Here is a 17,979-nt window from a genome sequence, read left to right as displayed (position 1 = left end):
CTAGCAGACAGCCAGCAGGTGGTGCATGGAAGTGGAATCAGAGCTGGTTTGTGTGCTTCATGGCCTGGAGGGTTCATAGAGTTTGGGAGGAGCAAGAGAGTTGTTATACTGATGAGAGGAAAATCTGTCACATCTGTAAACGTACAACATGTTGCTGTAAACCGAGTTGATAAAAACAACCGTAAAACGTGGAGGAGTGCACCATGAAGTTGTGGATATTACTGGAAATATGCATAAGGATTCTGTGAGGTTATGTCATGTTAAAAAAGAAAAAGAAAAAACAACTCCACCCAAATTATTGATTCACAACCCCCCTCCTCCAGGTCCACGCCCTCTGGCCACAGCTTGGCTCATCCCTGCCCTGAGCCGAGTGTTGGAGCTGCCCACAGTACTGCCAGGCATCCCTGGAAGAGGAGGTGCGTTAAACTTGGACAAGCAAGGGGAGAGAAGAATTTTGCCTGAGTGTGGTGTGTCTGAATGTTGTGTTCTCTGTGTGAAGGAGCACTGCCAGGTCTGCAGCTCATCTGAGATACATTAAACTCCAGGAGAAGAGCGATCCACTGCAATCTGGCTGCGCTGACGCTCCACTCAAGGTTTCTTTTTGCTGTCAGAGGTACACCCACCCATACATGTAGCTGCAGCTCCTCCAAGAGACTGTTTTTGTCTCCTTAAGCCACAATATTTTCCAGACTCTAGAGAGCAAGATTGGAGGGAAGACAGATCAAGGTTCCCGAAGACGTCTCTGTAATAAGTTGGTAAATACTCCTTTTTTTAACCTTACGACTACAATGATCATCTTGTGTTTTAACTTAACTCAATTAGAGCTTCTTTATGAAAGAATCTCTATTTGTGACTGTGGTTTCAGAAGAAAATGTGATATCTGATGAGTGCAAAGATCACAGTTTGCACTCTGAAACTTTCTCTAAGTGCTTTTCTATTTCTTGATGTGGATATTTGAGTTTTTCTCCCCTGATACTTGTTGCTACTGCAGGCTACACAGTTAGTGTCCTTGTTTCAAGTTCAAAACTGTGTTGCAATTGTGGTGTGCAAACCCCACAAGGCATTTTTCACCAGCGTTTAACTTTAGAAAGTGATTCCAGATCTTTTTTTTCTCACTGCAAACACATCAATCATCTTTTACTCCTACAGCTCCTCGACTGGCACAGTATTTTTGGATGTAATCGCGTATTTAATGTGTCTCCTTTAGATCTCCAGAGATCGCCATTTTGACAAGAACTCTTTCCACACTGGTCTTGTGACATGTCAGGACTGTGCTGCCTATTCTCCTCTGGGCAGACTTTGCTTTTTTTAAAGTCTTAATTTAAATGAGATTTGTAAGAGAAGCTTTCCACAGATGAGTTAATGTCTGCTGACCCGTGTCTTACCTTTCTCCCTATGTGTCAGGCTGTTTCTATAATGAGCTCTGCCTTCGATTCCTGATCCAGTGTTTCTGTTTATGTAAAGCTAAAGATTATTACTCAGGGGTTAATTGTGTTTCAGAAGACTCTTCCTTCCATGCACGTAATTCATGTTCCGCTGAGAGGAACTGCAGAGGAAAAAAGTGATGTCTTACGCTTTTCACTGTAAAGAAATGACCTGTGCCTGTGCAAATCACGACACTGGGTTGGGTTTGCAAGTTTTCCAGCTGAACACCAACTTTTTCCAGGCATGCACTGACAATGCTTGGCAGACGCCTGGTGGGCTGAAGCTTGCCTCAGATTCCACATCCCTACTCTAGATTGTGTCAGACTTTGATCAACAGCTGCGAGAACACACAGATTCCTTTTGCCATGTGGAATAATCTCTTTTATTCTGTTGGTGTCGTTTTCTGTCCACACTCCAGGGTTTAAAGGGTTGTCAGTGTGGCGCCTATTTTCAAAGGAGAAATCCACGACTTCAAACGAAACATCAGCCGTATCGGTCCCCTCGGCGTGTGCTGTGCAGGGTTCAAGGACAAGTGAGCAGCGTTCACACAAATACAGGAAACACCTGAAGATTTTCCAAGGTTCCGCTACAGGAAATACAGCTCCAAGCTACAGACATAACTCTGACTCTGATTTCTCCAAGAAGCTCCCTATCATCTTATTAACCAATCAACATGTCACGCTGGGGGCGGAAAAATGTGAAGAAGGCGCCTGAGGTGATCCGCACTGTGACAGAAGGGCTGAAGTCCCTTTATCGCAAGAAGCTGCTGCCTCTGGAGCAGTATTATGGTTTCCATGACTTCCACTCTCCCAGTCTGGAGGATGCAGACTTTGACAACAAGCCCATGGTGCTGGTGGTGGGACAGTACTCCACCGGAAAGACAACATTCATCAAGTAAGATGCCTTATCTCTGCGCCATACATTTGTTAAATTGTGTGTGACTGATAAATTTATAGTTTATTTGAATTAATTACTGAATCACAAGCTGTGTGCGTGACAGGTATCTGCTGGAGCAGGATATTCCAGGGAGCAGAGTGGGTCCTGAACCCACCACCGACTGCTTCACTGCCGTCATGCACGGGGAGGTGGAGGGAGTCATCCCAGGGAATGCCCTTATCGTAGACCCCAACAAGCCTTTCCGTAAACTCAACCCATTTGGAAACACCTTCCTCAACAGGTGAGAGCTGGGATTTTCTTCACAGAGATGTTGTGTAAAGTTTCCACTGAGGGAGCCAGTTAGATATCAGTGTGAAATGGACGGACTATGAGAGAACCCAACGAGGGAAAACATGGGAAGGAGAGCAGAAAGTTTGCAGAAAGTGTTTTAGCTCTTTGGAATTTCAAGAGCTCGTGCCAAATTTCAGAGCGAGGAGGCACTTGCCTTATTTGAGGAAAAACTGGAGAAAGGAAGCGATATCACTGACAGGGCGATGAAAGCTGATGTACTCAGGCAGGAACTGCAATGTACGCAAGTTCAAAGACGAGGTCAGAGGGCTCTGAAGCCTCTTGGGGCAAAGACAAATATATGAAGTCACAGATTTTTTAGAAGCTTGGGGGAACTGTGAGAGAAACCTGAAGTTCTTTCCTGCCTTGTTTACTGTCTGAACTGCCAGATTTCTCAGTATGTTTTTCCACCAAGAAAGAGGTCCCAGGTTTTACAGTGATGTCAGCTGCTACAAGCATGGCAGGAACATGCAGTGCTTCTGTTAATGGAACTCCAACGTGAAGCTCTGATGCAGGTTTTCCAGTGGGGTCCCTCGGCAGGGCGTGTTTGTGAACGTATTTGCGTCTGTGCTGTTGCTTTGCCTTCCTGTTCTGGGCACCGGTGGTCTCGTTAAGCTCTTAAGCTACAGGAAGTGGTGTTGTTGTTCTAAGCCACACATCGTTAGCAGGACTTATTGTTTGATTCTGGCAGTAGTGGTCATTTTCCCTCAGGAAGCCCAGAGCAATGCTTCTACACAATGGCCTGTGGTGGGAGGGACTGGATGTGAGGACAGGGTTGCTTCCAATCTGCTTGTCAAATCACTGTGGCTGTTTTGATAAGAGTTGACCATTTCTGCATCATTTACACTCTTTCCATTTACTCTGACAGCATTTCAAACAAACGTCACATTCATCAGCTTCTGTCTTATCAACTTTAATGTGAATATCCCAGATTCCAGTGTGCCCAGATGCCCAACCAGGTCCTGGAGAGCATCAGTATTATTGACACACCGGGGATCCTGTCCGGGGCCAAACAGAGAGTGAGCCGAGGTGAGCGAAGTAACAAAGGTAAGGAGAGGGAAAAAGGGGTCTGCAGAGACACACATCCCCGATCATCAGCTCACAAAACTCATCTCCTTGGCACGCCTGGCTAACTCATGGGACCGATTTGCTCTGTCACAATAACTCTTTGCAACGGGGTAAAAAAAACCCCATCTCATCAGCCATAAAGTCATAATCCAAACCAGAGACAGCACAGACAGAAATTCTGTCAGCACATCTGGAAGAATGCACTGTTGAGAAATCATCATCTAACATCAGTTTTTTGAATTTCTTAACTACCCATGCTCCAAGTAACCCATTATCCCAATCAATCTGCACGAGCAACTAACAAGTAAAAAGGTTCAGTACATCCAAATTATGAGAAACACATTTCCTTGCTTAGCAATTCTGCTATCTAGCAATGTGGATAGTTTTTGGTTTTGTCTGCTGAGATTTTGGAATATTCATTGTCAAAGTGTTCTCCTCCACCCCAACACAATGGAGGTGAATGAAATGTTGCTCTGTGGTGTTCGCAGAAATTAAAAATTACATTTTAAATATTCGAGCGTCTTTCCAAGAACAGCGTCCAAGTTTCTCTGAATAATCCAACCTGGTTCTTCTGGTGAGAGAGTGACAGGGACATTCTGTAATTCTGAAATGACAGCATTGCTGGTGTTTTCAGTTGTACCACAAACAGTGGTCCAGTTAAGGAAAATTCAGTGATGTCTATCTGAAAACCAAAACTATCCATGTGGCTGTACCATAAGATGATGTAAGAAAATATGTCTTTTTTTGTAATTTTGATGGACTGACTCTTTTAGTATGATCATGTTGAATCAGATGAAGAAAACTCTAAAAACTTGTTGGACTGGATTTGTATATTTTGCACATGGAGTCAAAAGATTTTTTTTACTTGCACAAAGTGAAGCCTTAGTGTCTAGAAGTGCAGCTGTTGGGGATTTGACAGATACAGAAAAGAAGCATAAAGGGTTTGTGTCTGTGTCCACCTTCTCCCCTCTCCTGCACCCTTTTTTATTTAGTGCACATGTAGTTTTATGAATGTCCTATTTATTCCATCTTTTCTGCTCATACAGGCTATGACTTCCCAGCTGTGCTGCGCTGGTTTGCTGAACGTGTCGACCGCATCATCCTGCTGTTTGACGCCCACAAACTGGAGATATCGGATGAATTCTCCGAGGCCATCGGAGCCCTGAAAGGCAACGAGGACAAGCTGCGAGTGGTGCTCAACAAGGCCGACATGGTGGGAACCCAGCAGCTGATGAGGGTCTACGGCGCCCTGATGTGGTCCCTGGGGAAGGTGTTCGGCACCCCGGAAGTTCTGCGCGTCTACATCGGATCCTTCTGGTCGGAGCCGCTGCTGGTCACAGATAACCGTAAGCTGTTTGAGCTGGAGGAGGAGGATCTGTTCGCTGACATTCAGAACCTCCCTCGCAATGCAGCTTTACGCAAACTCAACGACCTGGTCAAGAGGGCACGTCTGGTCAGGGTGAGTGACTGAGAGCATTTTTGGCATCTCCACACGCGCTCATTAAAATGATTACTGAAAACCTTTGCTATGCTCGTCTTAATCCCAGGTCCACGCACACATCATCAGCTATCTGAAGCAGGAGATGCCTTCTGTGTTCAGGAAGGACAATAAAAAGAAGAATCTGATCTACCAGCTGCCAGTTATTTTCTCCAAGATCCAGCTGCAGCACAACATCTCTGCTGGAGATTTTCCAGACTGTGCGAAGATGCAGGTAAGTCTGAGGCATTGGTTTTCACCTCTGGGCACATCTGGGAAACACTTACATGAAGAATTCTCTTCACCTATATAAAATTTAAGTACTACTACTTGAAAGCTACATTGCATCTTAAATCATTGCGATTCCCCCCGTTTTAAGGAACAACTGATGGTTCATGACTTCACCAAGTTCAAAACCCTGAAGCCGAATCTTATGGCGGCCCTGGATGAGCTGCTGTCCGCCGACATCGCCAAACTGATGCCCCTCCTAAGGCAAGAGGAGCTGGAGGCCGGAGAGCAACCCGGCGTTCAGGGCGGCGCCTTCATGGGAACCCGAGCCGGACCGTTCACAGAGGGCGACCCCTTCACCGAGGAGAACGGAGAGGGATGCGAGGAGGAGCTGGATTGGGTGGTAACCAAAGACAAGCCCAAATACGACGAAATCTTCTACAACCTCGCTCCGAATGAGGGGAAACTGAGCGGCACCAAGGCCAAGGACTGGATGGTGAGCTCCCGCCTGCCCAACTCTGTGCTGGGCCGCATCTGGAAGCTGTCCGACGTGGACCGCGACGGCATGCTGGATGATGAAGAGTTCGCCCTGGCCAGCCACCTGATTGAGGTGAAGCTGGAGGGTCACGGTCTACCACCTGAGCTGCCAAACCGCCTGATCCCACCGTCCAAACGCAGGCAGAAGGGCTCTGATGCATAGACATGTCACAAAATCCCTGCAGCTGAAAGAGATTCTCCTTCTCTACTGGCTGCCACACTTATGCTACTGTTTGTATTTGCTCTTATTTCCCTCCCCAGACCCATGTCCAAATGTTGTATGTGATACAACTCTTCCTCTGAGACTGATTTTAGTCTTGCACAATGGAACATACTGTATTTAAGTGTAAGTCATACGTTTGAGGCTATAACAAGGGTTTGCTGCAAATGTGTATTAAAATTCACACGGGTCTGGTTGCTTCTTTTTCCTTTTTGCACCTCAAAGTTTGCTTTACTATGATGAGCTTTTAGAAATATATCTACTTGTGTTTGCTGAGAAGAAGTAAAAGTTAAGGCCGGCGCCCTCTAAGTGAGCAGTATTCAGTGTGTATTTGAGAGAATACAGAGCAAAACCTTCCTGTATTAAAACATTCCTTTGGAGACTGGTGGCATGGAGCTAATTTGCAGGATTTTCAGTGAGGGTGTCATCTATAATGTGTGTATTTTTGCTCAAATGATTTGTTTATAGCATTTTCTACTTAAAGTAGCAGCACAAATGTAATCACTCGAACGCATTTCACTTTTGACGCTTTAAACGCCACGTTTTTGTGCTGACTTTATATATTATTTTTGTAATTGTTGCTGTTGTTTTGTATGTGCAGGAGCATAAACCTCAGTTGCGTAAAAGAACATTAAATTCTGAGACCTGAGAACTTTTCATCTAGACTGAATGACTGATATATTACTGACTACTGTACACAGCTCCACCAACTGTTCTTATGTTAACTTTTATGTAACCAAATAAAACTCCAATGACTGTGTCTCGTGTCTTCAGTGACCTGTTTTGTACTAATAAAATGCCTACAAGCAAAGATAAAGCACATAATGCAACACTTGAGCTCTGAGGGCATTCAATAAGATTTTCTTTTCTATCAAAGCTCACTTGGTCTCTCGGTGATGGAGCAGATAAACAGTGACTCACTCTCTCCCCTGCCAAGTCCCCATACCACCATTTTCCGAGGCTCTCTCCCCTCCCATTCCCACCATCTGAAGCATTTTGTCTGGCTCACTCAGTTAAAGAGAGTCTTTTTTGTACCACCTCATTCCAGCTTAGTTCCACATTCACATTTTTTTCACCAGCCTGCCTCTGCTTCTTGTTTGGTTTTGCTGTAAAGTGTAGCACAAACATGTGTGTCCCGTGTAGTGCTGTGTGCATTTCACATGAGGCTTTTCAAGGCTTCCCTAAAAGAAGGGGTGGCCTCTCCGCCTCCTCATTCCACTCCTCCATGGAAAGAAACACAAATGAGAAACAGAGGCAATCCACCCCTTTCCTCCCTCTGCTCTCTGGCTTACAGTGACTCACATGTGAAGAATGTGGTGGGCCGGCCCAGGAGTTATTAATAACCCCTTTCCTAGGGTCCGCTAAGTTTCCTCAGGATCTGAACACTGTACCTTTATGAAAGACTTTTAACAGCATCCCCCTATTTGGAGCATTCCTGAGCAAAACTTGCAGCACACCACACCCTCTCCTGAGAGTTTGAGGCAGAAAGAGGGAGGCGATGTGTGAAAAAAGTCAACTGAGGTGACAAAATTCATTAAAATGAGCTTTCTTGACATGAAGTTATCCTGCCTTCCTGTATGTTATAATAACTGCTAGCCGTGTCATTTTAGAGAGTAGAATAAAAAATCCCCATAGCAGTCTGAACAATGCCCAGCTTGTTACATAATTAGGCTATGCTGAGTCATAAACCATCTCAAATATTTGTTGCTATACAGTGCTGCCAAAGCAACGGGGTGAAATTTGCAAGCAGGCCCGAATTACAGCAGATGACCCCCGCCGACATGAGAGATCCCCCAACAATGGAGCTTACTCGACAAAACCGGGGTCTCCTTATACGTCACTGGTTGTTTATGTGGGGAATTCCTCACTAGGAGACCTGTGGTGGGAGAAAGACTGAGGCCATCAGCTCTGGAGAGGGGTGACATCTGGTGGATGCAGCATTCCTGGCAAATCTGACTGTATAATGCAGGATCCAACTGTAGATGGCAGACTGGAGGCAAGCAGCATTAAAAGACATGTACAGACTTGGAAAGAAGTGAACCTCTGCGCTGTATGTTCAAAGTTATCGTTTCCTGTAATTAATCCTTCTGCCACAAGTCAGACAACTCGACAGCTCAATTTAAAACTGCATTTACAACACACACATATGAATATAAAGATTTTGAAGATGCATTAGGAGGGAATTTCTCCTGGAGCAACACTGACTCGGACAAATTACAGTAAAAACACCATCAAGAAAATATCATTAACCTATCCTAATCTTTGTTTTTAGTGTGTCTTTTTAGGCCAGTATGTTTAAAATGCACTATGATATATCAGTCACAAATGAGTAAAAACGGCTACAGAACTTTCATGTTTATTATTTGTACAAAAAGTAAGTGAACAACATTGAAAATAACTTGGTAAGCTAAGTTTAGCTCAGATTATTCCTCATTTTACCCACAATATGGCATATTTTGACTCAAACCTTAACATTTAGAAATTCTGGGGTAACAAAATATGCAACACGGTGAAGGCAAACCTGTTGTGTTACTATTAAGAAACATACATGTCATATCAAAGACAAAGTTATACTTATGTGTATAAAAATATCTTTTGAGTTAAACTCCCAGTCCACACATGGCACATTCATTACAGCTTCTCCTTAAACGTCACAAAAAGGAACATTTCGTAAATGTATTCAGAAAAAGATCTTATTTGACTTTTTGCAAAACATTTTAGTGATTTCTGCAGTGCTTAGAAGCTGAAATGGTTTTTGATGTCCTTGATCTGCTTCATCATGTCACCGATTTGCTGTCCCTGTTCTCTGAGGACATCCTGAACGACCTTCTTCTGGTGGGCATTGAGGGAAACTGTTGTCCTGGAAGCGGGCAGATCTTTGTCCACCTGCGTCTTCTGGTAGTCCATCTTCATGTTCACCTGTCTGATGCAGTTGTCTAGGTGTTTCAGTTGGTCGCTGATGGTCTGCAGCTCCTTCTTCATATCCTTTTCGCTGTTTGACAGGATGGGTAGCTGACTCTGCAGGCTGCACAGCACTTTTTTGACCCTGTTCATGATGGTCTCCTGGCGATATTTCGCATCTTCGTATTTATCGGCCAACCTCTCCGCCGCCTCTCTCAAGCTCTTCCTGTCCTCCCTGCACAGAGTCATCTCCTCCAGCTGCTTGTCCTTCTGACCCGTCAGGAGCTTCACCCTTCTCTGCAGCTCTTCTCGGGCCATGTCCTGCTTGAGAATGTACTCCTCCCTGAAGACCTGTGTGGCTCTGCTGAGGAGCTGCAGACACTCAGGAGGTGGCGGTGATGTGTCCTTGTCCCCTCCTTTCAGCACAAGAGGATTGGTGGAGCTACGTGCCAGGATATTGCGGATGTGCTGCTCGAAGGAGTCGTCGGCCAGCCCGCGAAGAGGGGAGCTGGCCGAACCCGGGCCTGGATGGGAGCAGAGTAGAGGAGGAGAGGGAGGGCGAATGGAGCTCAGCAGGGGCAGGAGGATGCACTCGTAGATGTTGGTGATGCAGATCATGGTGGCACCCAAGGAGAGGTCAGACACGATCAAAAAGCCTCGAACTGGAGCTGACTGACTGGTTAGGAGCGGTCTGGTACAAAGAATGTGCTCTACAATGCATCTCTTCTCGGCAGCCAGCTCCTGGAGACTGTCCTTATCCTCCTCACTGGACTGGAGGAACTTCTGCAGCTTGTTGACCCAGATTAACCCCACGCTGTGCACTCCCGCCTCGTGGGTGCAGTGATACCTCTGCAGACACAGCGGGTCTCTGTGCAGTCTGATTGGGCAGGTGAAATCAAACTCCTGAGGCTCCTCGTCCTCTCCGGTGGCCACTTTGAGCGTGAGCTCCAGCTCCACGCACTCGAACACATACAGAGCTGGAACTGCCTCAGTGCCTCGGATCCACTTTTCCACAGCCCCCGACTCTTCCTCCTCTTCGGACTCCAGCACCACACAGTGATACAGGGTGCCCGTTTCCGTGGCGATGACCAGGATGCTGGGAACACAAGGGAGGCACAGGATGGCACAAGCATCATAGCCGTAGTTATCCTCGGCTGCAGGGTACATGGGGAGGGGTCCAACAGGTTTACTCACACTGACACCATTTGTCTGGCTCGTGTAGCTCACATAGGTCTCCCCGTTCTCGTAGAGGATGTACAAAGGGTAGGACAGCTGCTCTCTGGAGCGCTGTGATGCCAGCTGCCGAGGAGGGGACGAAATCGGCCCAAAATCAAACGCCACTGCGATCTCCCCCAGAGACGCAGCATAGGAGCGGACCGGAGGATGGACGCTGCTGTCATCCTCCGACTGCGACACCGACAGGACTTTGGCCGGCGTCTGGGGCGACTTCAGGCCGTAAAACCTGATGGTGTTGTCGGATGTGAGCAGCACCAGGTGGGGCTCGTCGGTCTCGCTGGGGTACCACGCCGCCTGTCGCAGACTCACGGACGGGGAGCTGGTAAAGAAGCGTTCCGCCACCGGGATGGTCTTGCAGTTGATTTTGTCCCGCCCGCCCTCGAACTCGGACCTCTTGCCCCAGCGCTGAGGCAGCTCCAGCACCGAGACGCCCCGCTGCCCGACCAGCGCGACGTGGTGCTGCGTGGGACTCACCAACACCTGGCAAACCTCGAAGAGCGGAGGGTTGATGCACAGCAGCGTCTGGTACTTCCCGCTGCCCGGATCCTCGTCCGAGTTCAACTGCCGCAGGTTGGTCGTGTAAAACAGGCGGTCCGCGTCGTCCCACACGAAGAAATCCCCTCCCAAACAAAACGTGAGATTTTTAGCGACCCCTCTCTCATTCAAGTTGGTCTCCGAGTCCAGCTTGGCTCGTATAATATTGAAAATGGCATGATTTGGTAAGTCATTCAGCCAACGTTCTGCGCCGAATGCCGCCATCTTGATCAACGGTCTGATCTCAGGAGGAGGAAGCAGTCAATCGGTGCGCGAGTGTTTTACGACAGTCGTATTACGGCGGCCGGTGTCGTACATTTTGCAGAATCACCATGGCGTTGAAAGAGACTGCGGGTCTGTATGAGACTCTCAAAGCAGAATGGAACAAGAAAAACCCAAACCTGAGCAAATGTGGGGATCTTCTTAGCAAACTTAAGGTAGAGTCACACATTTATTTGTCTGTTTTTGATTGTACGAGTTGAACCAGGAATTACGTTAGCGCTGTTAGCAAACGGAGCTAGGCTGGCTAACTTATGCTAGCCAGGCTAACGGTGTTTTCAGAGTTTTTGTCAACATTTGAGAGACTCCAGACACCGATAGTGACATTAATTTAAGGCGATGTCGGAGAATATCCATTCGCTAATGATATGTGAGTGTTTAGATGATAAGTAGTGAAATTATTTTTGAATCTCTGTCACGACAGAAAGGAAACAAGTCATTGTTGCTAACGTCAACGTAGCGTTCGTTAGCTTTAATTTACTGTCCGACAAGTTTAACCTGGAAATGACATCCATAACAAGCATTAAACTTAAGTTAATTGATAACCTCCATTTCCTTTTAATGTTACAAGGACGTAGCACAAGCGTTAGTTATTTTTAGAGATTGATCATGTTGAAATTGTGTCGATATCGGGAATTATTGAGTGTTTTTAATGACTTAATTGTAATAAACACCAGAAGAAAAGGACGTGATTTTGAATTTGCCCATTTGAGCCTATTTATCAAGGCAAGTAATGTTAACACAAAAATGAAAAACACCTAAGAAATAAATTTACACACTTAGATTAAATAAATTTGCCTCTCTGATACTCAGTTAATAAAGAAAGCAAGTAACACCTGGAGGCAAATAGGGGGCAGCCAGGTTTAAAACTCCATACTCTGGCCTCTGTGTGCACCCCTATGTCAAGTCTATCCACCTCTGGAACAGTCTGCCAGGAGTGCTTTTCTTAGGTGGAGGTGGTTGGCAAATCAGGGTTGTGGATGTTTTTTTTATTCTGCAAAAATAGTTCCGCTGGTTCCACTGAGAAACTGTGGTTGCTGCAAACTAGCGTTCTTTTGGAGACATGAGTTGCAGCCAATGGGGGCAAATTGGCTCCATTGTCAAGAAAAAATATTAACTGTTGTGAGTCAGGGAGGGAAGATGCTTTATATTTGTTTATACAAGCAAGTTACATTAACCTAGGAAACATTCTATTGAACAGTTTTCATATTGCTGTGGATGTAGTGTCTATTGCTGGTAAATATTGCTGTCTTTTTGTCACCCTGAGCCTAGCTACAACTCGGTTCGTAATCGTATTTTAATCTTCTAACTCTGTGGTTTGCTTCTGTAATTATGGAATAGTGCCCTAATATTGAATGAAAACGAAAATTGAGTATAACTTAGTCAACACGCTATTTCAAAAATTGTGAGGAAAATAACCACAACCTTGTTTTTACAGATTTCATTACTGGAGCTGAACTTTTTACCTACCACTGGGTCTGCGCTCACCAAGCAGCAGCTCATTTTAGCTCGTAAGTACAATGAAATCAAGCTGACATCCATGTTAATCATGATTGACAAGGTAGTAAGCCACTAATCAAAGTGATATCTCTACTGAAGACAAATTTCTGTCCATGTTACAGGTGATGTCCTTGAAATTGGAGCCTTGTGGAGTATCCTAAAGAAGGACATCCCATCCTTTGAGAGATACATGGCCCAGCTAAAGTGTTACTACTTTGATTACAAGTAATGTCTGATATTTGCCTTGCATGTGCAGAGTTTGTTAAACAATACTTGCTTAATTTTTCTGACATGGCTCTTTCTTTGCATTTGCCATTTAGAGATGAACTGCCTGAAGCTGCCTACATGCACCAGTTACTTGGACTGAACCTGCTCTTCCTGCTCTCACAGAACCGTGTGTCTGAGTTTCACACAGAACTTGAGCGACTGAGCGCACGAGATATTCAAACCAACGTATACATCAGACACCCAGTGTCCTTAGAGCAGGTGTTGTAATTTAGTCATACAAAGCACTCATTTAGGATTTGATATTGCATTACTTTTCTGCAACAAACATGTGTTAAAGGGAAAATTTAGACATTTGTTTTTCCAATTAGTAATTTTACCTTCAAATGACCTGAACGTTTTCACTTAAATTAATAATCTGGGTGTCAGGATTACTAAATTAATTACTGCAAGAACTGTACTGTTGTTAGTGGCAATTGTTTCATTCTTTCTTTAAAATTGCATTTCTCAGTGTGAATACTGCAATAGATGTTTCAGTAGCTGGCCAAGTTTGACTAATATATGCAGAGATTCCTTTGCATTGTGACAGTTGATTCTTAGACAATCTGCAAGCTTCACACCATGGTTTTATTTAGTTTTTAGCCAGAGATGGATGCAAGTGTTCTCTGTGATAGATTGTTCTCACTGACTATTATTTCAAAGGCAGAAATAACTAATTGGTCAGTACAAATGATCAAAAATATTTCCTCACATTCATGCTTGGCTCTGTGGAATTTTCTGTTGATAATATTTACACTGTGCCAATGGTAACATCAATGTAAATAAGACCTAAATGTTTTATATTCTCTCCTGGCTATTCCAGTACCTGATGGAGGGAAGCTACAACAAGGTATTCCTCGCCAAAGGCAACATCCCTGCTGAAAGCTACACCTTTTTTATAGATATCCTGCTTGACACAATTCGGTAAGGACAAGAACTGCAACCGTGCCTACTAAACTTTCTACATATGTTTTATTAATTCAAGAAAGGAAGCAACCGTTTTTATTGTAAATTTTACATCAGTACAGATGTGTTGTGGTTTTAAAGTGTTGCTTTTATACTACTTTGACCACAGGAAACAACGGCATATAATTTTCCTTGCAAAAGTTAATTACAGATGACAGTTCAAACACATCCTAGTTTTTTACCTATGTGATTGAGTTGGCTCTGCAAAGGCAACAACTATATCTCAGTTGTGTTTATTTATCGGGAAGAATATGTTTTTGGTAATTGCTTATTTTTCAAAGATGAAGGTGAAACTGTGACTTTTTCTCTTGCAGTGACGAGATCGCAGGTTGCATAGAGAAAGCATATGAGCAGATCCAGTTCAGTGAAGCTACCCGTGTGCTGTTCTTCAGTTCCCCAAAAAAGATGACAGACTATGCCAAGAAGGTACGTAATCTAAACAATAGATTCCTTCAGTAATTACATGATTTAAAAATATATCCTTTTTTGAATGTAAGGTATTATTAAGTGTAGACACATCTTGTCATTTGCGTGTTATTTATCCAGGAATTTTGGCAGCACGATAGAAAATCACCAGCAGCAAAATGATCAGAATTGAGCTTTTAATGGATTCATTTATACCAGTTTTGTGAATTACAGTTTAATTGACTCAAGCCTGATGTAAATTTGTGTATTCAATGTTCAGAATTAAAAGAAAAATGCATGAATCTCTCAAATATAGCAAGACAGACTCATTGCCTTTACTATTTTTGGACTCATTGTACTTACTGTGTGTAGTCATTCCACAAAAAGCCCCTTCTGATCCAGGAAAACACTGAGAGAAAAAAAGCTTTTATAAGGTGCCTAAAACATTTATGTAAACTATACATCTGTACATTTTTAGAAATATTTTACTTTGTAGCTGTCATTATTATTGGACATCTTTCATCATAATTTCACTTGCACGGATGAAACTGAAAAATGTGACGTGAAGAATAGTTTGTTCTTTGATAACGGCCAAACCCAGTGTCAGAGAGCATTTCCCACTGAGTTTTATTAGCTGTTTGACAAGTTACTCTAAAATTGCATTAAAATTCCCTCCTACATTCTCGCATCCAAAGACTGACAGTTCATTTTTTGTCATTTCAGAGGGGATGGAGTTTGAGCGCAGACGGCTATTACTCTTTCACCAGTCAGCAGCAGCGGACAGAAGAGGTGACCATCCCCTCCACGGAGCTGGCACAACAGGTCATCGAATACGCACGGCAGCTGGAAATGATTGTGTAATCCGCCCCCAGGAACACTCTCAGCCATGTACAGACACACTCAGACAAACACGCCACCGATCCAGCGTACATCCAGTCAGCTCAGGCGCAGTTTCACCAAGGGATATAACTTCATTTATTCACAGAGTGCTTGATTTGTTGCCCATACCTTAAAAATCAATCGTTTCTTTTTACTGCTTTCATAAATCCATCTGCAGGTCTTCCTGTCAGCACTTTGAGTATCTCAGTAACAGATTATCTGTCTTTTATGGAAGATATTTGAGGATTTAAGAGTTCATTATTTTATCCAAGATGCTATCTGTCCTACATTCAAATTGAGCTTTTTATGCATCATTCCCAGATAGTGATGGAAAAACAAGAATTCCATGTTCAGCTACTTCATTTAGAAACCTTGGGCCTTTGTTCGTTTACAACTACAACAAAGTTCATTACAATCACCACCCTGCGACTTTGGCTTTCGGTGTCACACAACTGTCAACACACCTCAACCTTTTTTTTTGTATACAAAGCTTTCTCCTTAGTCGAACTCACAGACATGCGTTGCCCTTGCCTTGTATCCGCAACCGAAACATTTGCCATCGAAGTTTGTGAGTGTTTTCTAAACAGTAATGTCTCTTCCTCATTAGATGGTTTGTAATCCAGTTGATCTTACAATGCAAGTCTTTGCAATAAATGATTCAGAAAATAAACTTTTTGAACGACTTAGCGTTTCAGTTTTTGTTCTTTTACTCCACGTTTCTGACTTCTGACTATCAGTAGGGCTACAACTAACAATTGTTTGCAATTAGTTGATTATTTTCTCGATTGATTGATTAGTTGTTCTGTCGATAAAATATCAGAAAATAGTAAAAATGGTTGATCAGTGTTTCTTAAAGCTCAAGATGACAAATGTCTTGTTTAGTCCACAACACAAAGTTGTTTAATTTACTCTCAAAAAGGAATAAATAACCCCAAAAATATTAAATTTAAAGAAGCTGGAATGTAAGATTGTCATCTTTTTTATTAACCCTCCTGTTGTCTTCATTGACAGGCACTGAAAAATATTGTTCCTTTGTCTGAAAAAAATCCAAAAATTCAGCAAAAAAACCTCCCCAAATTTATAAAAAATTGCAAAATCTTCAGGAAGAAAATTCAAAAAATTCCTTAAAAGTTTCATTTAACATTTTATTTTAAAAAAAATCCTTAAATTTGGCAAGAACTAAAAATTTAAAAAATAAAAAAAATTGTAAATATTTTCAAAAAAATGAATACGAATTTTCAAAAAAAAAAATCCTAAAAATATCTAAAGTGATTACATATATATCAGTAAAAGTTTTAATTTTTTTAAGAACAATTGGAAAAAAAAATCAACCAAAATCCAGCGAATTTCGCTGGATTTTGGTTGATTTTTTTTCCAAATGTTCTTAAAGAAATATATATTTTTTTAATATCTTTTTTTTCTTCCAAAAAATGTTCAAAAACTTTCCAAAAATGTTGAAAATGTGGAAGTTTTCAATGTGAAAATATATTTTTTTCCCACATTTTCAAACTTTAAAACAAGTCAGTTTGACCCGCAGGATGACACGAGGGTTCAAAAGTTACTCAAACTGATTAATCAGTTATTAAAATGATTGTCAAATGATTTATTAGTTCACAACTAATTGAGCAAGTGTTGCAGCTGTTGTAGCCAGTAGATGGAATGTCTTCTTTCACTGGTAAGAATCCTTTTACTTCTCCTCTTTCAGTGGTAGTTTGGCCATCTATTAATCAGTTAAAGTGGCGGCCCAAACAGAACAAAGCAAAACACCATGATCAGTTCTGGATGTTTGGCTGCAAACTTGGGAAAGGAGTTACTGCGGGGATGATGTCTGAGTCCTGATTTACTGTTTTAACCTGAGCATTTTTCTTGTTCATAATTTGGTTTTCATTGCAGTCTTTGAATGTGGGTTTTTTGGCAGTGTGACTTGGCTGCTGTGGACTCTCCTGCCGGTGGGACGATTTGTTCCTCTTACTGCCATCTCCTGGTTGAACCTTGTTTCCTAATTTCTTTGCGAGATTCTGTCTCATTTTGGCAGCGTCGGCATGGCTACTCTCTGATCTGGCCTTGTTGCAATGGTGATATTGCACTTAAATCATGTCAGCGGTGCAGTTCGAACGCTGTTTATCCAATATATTTATGTTGAATGTTCAGGTGAGTCTAGACTGGACGATAGGTGCTTTCCCAATACTTGATGGTTGTGTTTTGCTCTGTAGTGTTTGAGCCATGTGTGCTGCAAGACACAAGATAATGCAAATTTTCCTGGGTCTGGTATCAGGTAAAATGTTCACGGCTTTCTAAATGTTTTGTTCATTGTTTAAGGACGCAACATGCATCCTTGTAAGTATTGTGAGTATCCATGAAAAATGAATCAATGCCTCCCTTCTGACCCTTCAGAATCAGATTTTTTTGTACAATAACTTTGTATATTTAGTTAAACCTTCACATGAATAACTGAGTTACAGGCTCTTGAAGTACATAGAGGTAAGTCAATATTTTGCACTTTTAACTCACATTATTGTTTCCCGTATTTTTGAGCCCTCATAACATAAGTACAGATAGAGATAAACGTGAAATTTCAGCGGTCAAAAACATATTTTTGCTCTGTTAAAAGCAACTAAATACATTTTTCATCCACTCCAGATGTCGCAATCTAATGCCAAAATATAGTTTAGTGTCCTACACAAAACACACCCTGGATGTGTTATGTGTTTTCAGATAATTCAGCAGAGGAAGCTTTAAAAAGTGCAATTTGGATAAACTTTCAAGGCTTATATCACAGTTTGGAATAGGTGGTTTGATATTAGGCTGACATTCAAGGCATGATTATTACACCTGT

At 42.9% G+C, this 17,979-nt stretch overlaps 3 protein-coding genes across 4 annotated transcripts; 2 read left to right on the top strand and 1 right to left on the bottom strand.

Annotated features, from left to right (window-relative positions):
* Positions 1-422: 422 nt before the first annotated feature.
* ehd2b (EH-domain containing 2b) lies at positions 423-6,939 on the top strand. Of its 2 annotated transcripts, none has more exons than XM_023286949.3 (7): positions 423-755; positions 1,844-2,319; positions 2,426-2,602; positions 3,581-3,678; positions 4,764-5,176; positions 5,265-5,429; positions 5,574-6,939. In XM_023286949.3, the coding sequence occupies exons 2-7, from the start codon at positions 2,099-2,101 to the stop codon at positions 6,120-6,122; spliced, it is 1,623 nt and encodes a 540-aa protein (XP_023142717.1). In that variant the 5' UTR covers positions 423-755; positions 1,844-2,098; the 3' UTR covers positions 6,123-6,939. The 2 variants fall into 2 exon arrangements, with proteins under 2 accessions (XP_023142717.1, XP_023142716.1); XM_023286948.3 differs by having other exon boundaries at positions 3,581-3,696.
* A 1,580-nt stretch (positions 6,940-8,519) lies between these two features.
* Positions 8,520-11,103, bottom strand: nup88 (nucleoporin 88). Its single transcript, XM_023286946.3, has one exon. The coding sequence runs from the start codon at positions 11,073-11,075 to the stop codon at positions 8,916-8,918; it is 2,160 nt and encodes a 719-aa protein (XP_023142714.2). The 5' UTR covers positions 11,076-11,103; the 3' UTR covers positions 8,520-8,915.
* Positions 11,104-11,128: 25 nt separating this feature from the next.
* psmd8 (proteasome 26S subunit, non-ATPase 8) lies at positions 11,129-15,826 on the top strand. Its single transcript, XM_023286947.3, has 7 exons — positions 11,129-11,287; positions 12,568-12,640; positions 12,752-12,854; positions 12,950-13,115; positions 13,717-13,817; positions 14,174-14,285; positions 14,988-15,826. The coding sequence occupies exons 1-7, from the start codon at positions 11,183-11,185 to the stop codon at positions 15,123-15,125; spliced, it is 798 nt and encodes a 265-aa protein (XP_023142715.1). The 5' UTR covers positions 11,129-11,182; the 3' UTR covers positions 15,126-15,826.
* The last annotated feature ends 2,153 nt before the right edge of the window (positions 15,827-17,979 follow it).

Source organism: Amphiprion ocellaris, chromosome 7, assembly GCF_022539595.1.
Source record: "Amphiprion ocellaris isolate individual 3 ecotype Okinawa chromosome 7, ASM2253959v1, whole genome shotgun sequence".
Classification (NCBI taxonomy): Eukaryota; Metazoa; Chordata; class Actinopteri; family Pomacentridae; genus Amphiprion; species Amphiprion ocellaris.
This window is presented reverse-complemented; position numbering and strand designations above follow the sequence as displayed.